The 5,718-nt window shown below is 36.0% G+C and overlaps 1 protein-coding gene across 1 annotated transcript in view; it reads left to right on the top strand.

Annotated features, from left to right (window-relative positions):
• Positions 1-479: 479 nt before the first annotated feature.
• LOC108908059 (odorant receptor 33b-like) overlaps positions 480-5,718 on the top strand; it is a 13,007-nt gene continuing 7,768 nt past the window's right edge. Inside the window, exons 1-4 of the mRNA XM_018711967.1 lie at positions 480-873; positions 1,544-1,568; positions 1,668-1,767; positions 4,390-4,494. Coding sequence (XP_018567483.1) covers positions 480-873; positions 1,544-1,568; positions 1,668-1,767; positions 4,390-4,494 — 624 coding nt within the window. The remainder of the gene's footprint in view (positions 874-1,543; positions 1,569-1,667; positions 1,768-4,389; positions 4,495-5,718) is intronic.

The following is a 5,718-nucleotide window of genomic DNA, read 5'->3' as shown; positions in this document are numbered from 1 at the left end:
GGATTCAGCGACCCGAAAAACGTCTAATAAACATAGTCTGACCTCTGGGCCCGAAGGTCGATTTTTGTGCGGCTGTGTTATATTTTTCCTAAAGTTCTTGAGAGTCATTTGAACAATACTTCCATCACCCTGTAATCTAAACAATATTTTGCCTCCAAAGAGTAAAGTTCAAATAATAATCAGAAACGTCAGAGAAACGATGCGTATGCTAAACATATTTAAAAGCTTCATTTGTGTTAAAAAAATCTGTTATAAAACTATAAAAATTCACTAAACATTTCTAAATAAATTCCTAATGGTAATTCTCTATAATCGCAGTTGGCCATGGTTTTGGGTGAGACGAATTTTCACAAGATCACCAACAAAAAAAATCCCTAAAATCGATCAAATAATAATGTTACGAGAATCTTAAGTGGAACACACTGTATATTCCTTAACAAATACAAGATGTTTTGTTTCATGTCTTAACAGTTAAGAAGATGAAGAAGTTTCAACTAAAAGAATATCTCCATTACAATCTGGTGGTAATGAAATATCTTGGGCTTTGGCCCAAAAAAGATTTCACCTCCGACAAGTCGTATTTGATCTACACAATCATTGTCAATGGATTTTTCAATTTTACAACGAGCGTAGGCCTCACAGGGTACATATTAACATCATCAAATCTTCTAGAAGATGTTATTGGTGCGGGATATATCATTCTCGCCATAATGGCCACTGCCAAAACATTTTTTATCATGAAATACAGTAAAATGTTCAAGCTATTGGTAGATGCAGAGATCCATAGAAGTGTGAACGTAGAACTCAACGAGGAACAGACCAAAATTCTATGCGACTACGTGGGCTTTTGGAAAAAAGTACATCTTATTTACAGTTATCTCTCTGTGCTTGTTTTTTTCAGCTACGTTGCGTTACCGATTTTCAGCAAAACGCCCTATACCTTACCCTTGAATTGTTGGTACCCTTTCGACTATGAGAGACCTGTAGTCTATGAAATCGTTTATTTTCATCAGAGTGTAAGTGCACTAATTGATATTTTTGTGAATCTAAATGGTGCCACATTGGCTGCCGGTTTCTTAGCATATTTATCTGCTGAATGCGATGTACTGGTTAACTTGTTAAAAAATTTAACCAACGGATCTGCGATGAACGAAATCAATTTAGATATGGAGATGCTCAAGATATGTGTTGAATACCATAAAAAAATCGTGGAGTAAGCATCTAATTTTGTTACTGTTATAATTATTAACGTTACAAGGCCGATAACAAGTAAATAACGGGCGAGGTTGAGTATGTAATCAGCCGAGGACGTTGTTTACATATCGGCCGTGTGTCGTTCAACGGTTTTCGTTACACCAGTTTCATTCATTTCATTTATCATTTCATTTAAAAAGCAATTTTGACAAATAATACAGACATGCTAGAGAAATAAAAACATCAAGTTACAAGCGGTTGCTAGGTAATAAGTGTGTTTCTATTGTAGAAAAATAAATCTTAACGGCCGGCGTCCGTTAAGGATTCTTAACGGACGTCGGCCGTTAAGGACCGGTTATCGTGTCTATTTCGGGGTATGTTAAATGAAAATAATCGTATGGTGTAACGAAAAATAATAATCGGTTTTATACAAACATGGAAATCACTCTAAATACTTTAATGTTTGTTTTTAGGTATTCCAAGCTCGTTGAATCGTACTTCAGTAAATACTTATTAATTCAGTTCACATCATCGTGTATGTCAACTGCTCTAATTATGACTAGTATGAGTATGGTAAGTATACTAGGTACATATTTTTTAATATTTTGGAAATTAAATTTTAATTAGAACTTGATTAGTAAATTAATTTTAATTCAATATTCGACTGAAAATCACGAAATAAATCATAATTATTATTGGGCTAAATAAATAAATGAAAGTCAGTAAAGAACTAACTAGAGAAAATTGTAGTAGGATCGTATTCGATGTAAAGTAGAGCAAAATGTTGTCGGTCTTTTGTCAAAGGAATCATAATTTTTAGGAGGCTTAAGATGAATCATTTAAAATTTAAAATTGAACTGAATGCAAAATCTGAAATACCGCTGCATACGCACTGTGTTCTGGTAGTAGCTGTAGTCGCCCAAGTGCATCGAGTGTACGAAGTGGTCGGTTATACGTCAAATACTAACCTGGCGAGTTTGGTCGTAAATAAGAGAGCGCCTCCAAAAAACAAGTAAACAACAGTGGCGCGTACAGAGGTAAAATGAAATGAATATATATAAATGAAATGAATATATATGGAACGATCCGCGTCAACCGTGCCACCCGCTAGTACAAACATTGAATCGGTCAAAAAAATCGCACGACGGCTTAAAAAATTCGTTGAGATGAGCGCTTTCGAAAGCCGTGTGGCGCTTTTAAAATTTCAAGATGGCGGTTGCAATATGGCGGCTACTATCCACGAATTTTGGCGACCTCCTGAAAGAAGTGCTACTGAAAAAGGAGCGATGATGACGAAAATTTAGCTATGCAACAAAAAATGTTTGTCTGGTAGAGAGTTACCAAATTCCATGCGTGTCCTCTGAATTTTCAAAATGGCGACTTCAAAATGGCGCCGATATCAACGAAATACCTAAATTTTTGGCTTAAACCTGTTGCAATCCACATTTAACGGTGTATGAGCTAGTGTTATTCAACACAAAACATTGATACGGAAGTGCTCTACCAAATGTTACGTGCTCCTTGCACAAATTTTAAAATGGCGACCTCAAAATGGCGCTTATATCAGTGAAATAGCTCGATTTTAGGTCAAGATATGCTAATAACGCCATTTAATTGCGGTTAAGCTCATGCTATCTAACTAGAAACGTTCGTAAGCAAGTTCACTACCTAATAGTATGTACGTCTTACAAGTTTTCAAAATTAGCTTCGCGCCAAATTTGGTATACGGGGTCGCTAATCACGGATCCGAGGTCAATTTTAATAATAACAGAATCGCAACAAATTTGGTATACGTATACGAGGGTTTTTGGGGTCGCTGATTACGTATACGAGGTCAGAATTGCGAAACTCATTTTGTAATATTTTACTTTATAACATGATGAGTACCCAATCATGTGTTAATCTGCTTTTTTCGGCTATATCTTGTTCTTTTTTCTGTAAAAAATCTATTCACGGGTTGAATTTTGTAAATCTGATCTCGGATTCGTGATCAGAATGTTATTTATTGAAAATTCGGTCGGCCGCCATCTTGAATTTTGCAAAATTGACCTCGGATCCGTAGTCAGCGACCCCGAAAACCCCCGTATACCAAATTTGCTGCGATTCTGTTATTTTTTGAAAATTTGGTTGGCCATCTTGGATTCGCCATCTTGAATTTTGCAAAATTGACCTCGGATCCGTGATCAGCGACCCAGAAAACCCCCGTATACCAAATTTGGCGCGAATCTAATTGTTTGAAAATTCGTGATATCTGACTTTAATTGACCCGTTTCAGCTTAAACGTGTTAATTCGCTGGTATAGGCGCCATTTTGAATGCGCCATTTTGAAAACTTGTAAGGCGTACATAATATTAGGTAGTGCACTTGCTTACGAACGTTTCTAGTTAGATAGCATGAGCTTAACCGCAATTAAATGGCGTTATTAGCAGATCTTGACCTAAAATCGAGCTATTTCACTGATATAAGCGCCATTTTGAGGTCGCCATTTTAAAATTTGTGCAAGGAGCACGTAACATTTGGTAGAGCACTTCCGTATCAATGTTTTGTGTTGAATAACACTAGCTCATACACCGTTAAATGTGGATTGCAACAGGTTTAAGCCAAAAATTTTGGTATTTCGTTGATATCGGCGCCATTTTGAAGTCGCCATTTTGAAAATTCAGAGGACACGCATGGAATTTGGTAACTCTCTACCAGACAAACATTTTTTGTTGCATAGCTAAATTTTCGTCATCATCGCTCCTTTTTCAGTAGCACTTCTTTCAGGAGGTCGCCAAAATTCGTGGATAGTAGCCGCCATATTGCAACCGCCATCTTGAAAATTAAAAAGCGCCACTCGGCTTTCGAAAGCGCTCATCTCAACGAATTTTTTAAGCCGTCGTGCGATTTTTTTGACCGATTCAATTTTTGTACTAGCGGGTGGCACGGTTGACGCGGATCGTTCCATATATATAAAATGATATGAATATAAAGAAATTATTCAATTTCTAACACCCTTAAAAGCGTATTGCACTGGATCCTTTGACAGGCAATGATTTATTACTTTGCATCGAATATGATCCTAGTAAATAAAGTATTGGCACATTCAATAAGATTGAATTGATTACGGAAACACTAAAATTACTTAATATTAACAATTAAATAGTGCTCATTTTACCTCTTTTAGTATTTTACAAACTATTTCTTAATTCTTAGAATCATGATGATAACGCTGACATTTGGTTCCTGAGTGTTTCACAGCTAGGGGTGTGGGCAGATTTATACATTTATTGTTGGTACGGAAACGAAGTTACTGAAAAGGTATGTATTTTATTTAACGCACATATATTTTTAAAGTTACAAGTACACATATTTAAAATACGTTGGTTTTTTTTCTGGTTGTTATGCTGTGGCATGTGTGCCTGATCACTATCAGTTACAGACTCAGGGCGGACCTACGGGTTCTAATAGCGGGTCCGCCCCCACAGAGCCCAGCTTGATATTAGTAAACNCACTTCTTTCAGGGGGTCGCCAAAATTCGTGGATAGTAGCCGCCATATTGCAACCGCCATCTTGAAAATTAAAAAGCGCCACTCGGCTTTCGAAAGCGCTCATCTCAACGAATTTTTTAAGCCGTCGTGCGATTTTTTTGACCGATTCAATTTTTGTACTAGCGGGTGGCACGGTTGACGCGGATCGTTCCATATATATAAAATGATATGAATATAAAGAAATTATTCAATTTCTAACACCCTTAAAAGCGTATTGCACTGGATCCTTTGACAGGCAATGATTTATTACTTTGCATCGAATATGATCCTAGTAAATAAAGTATTGGCACATTCAATAAGATTGAATTGATTACGGAAACACTAAAATTACTTAATATTAACAATTAAATATTGCTCATTTTACCTCTTTTAGTATTTTACAAACTATTTCTTAATTCTTAGAATCATGATGATAACGCTGACATTTGGTTCCTGAGTGTTTCACAGCTAGGGGTGTGGGCAGATTTATACATTTATTGTTGGTACGGAAACGAAGTTACTGAAAAGGTATGTATTTTATTTAACGCACATATATTTTTAAAGTTACAAGTACACATATTTAAAATACGTTGGTTTTTTTCTGGTTGTTATGCTGTGGCATGTGTGCCTGATCACTATCAGTTACAGAATCAGGGCGGACCTACGGGTTCTAATAGCGGGTCCGCCCCCACAGAGCCCAGCTTGAGAATAACAAGGGCAGGTCAAAGATTCCTGACTAGAGTTAAGGAAGTGAAATGTATTTTTGTAACTGGCAGATTCATAGGTCATGGTATAACAACTCGAAAAACCATCGTAGTTTAACTACTACCAACAGTCGTGAAGGCCTTATAAACACTATGAAGTATACGTATATTTCATTACAAATTAACTATAAACTTTCCAAAAATTTGTATTGAATGAAGTAAATACTGTTTTCTGATATGTTGAAATTGTTAATAAATATTTTCAAGAAGATTATCTTCTATTCTTGACCTACATAATAATAATAATAATA

This window comes from Anoplophora glabripennis, unplaced genomic scaffold, assembly GCF_000390285.2.
Source record: "Anoplophora glabripennis isolate ALB-LARVAE unplaced genomic scaffold, Agla_2.0 scaffold152, whole genome shotgun sequence".
Lineage (NCBI taxonomy): Eukaryota > Metazoa > Arthropoda > Insecta > Coleoptera > Cerambycidae > Anoplophora > Anoplophora glabripennis.
This window is presented reverse-complemented; position numbering and strand designations above follow the sequence as displayed.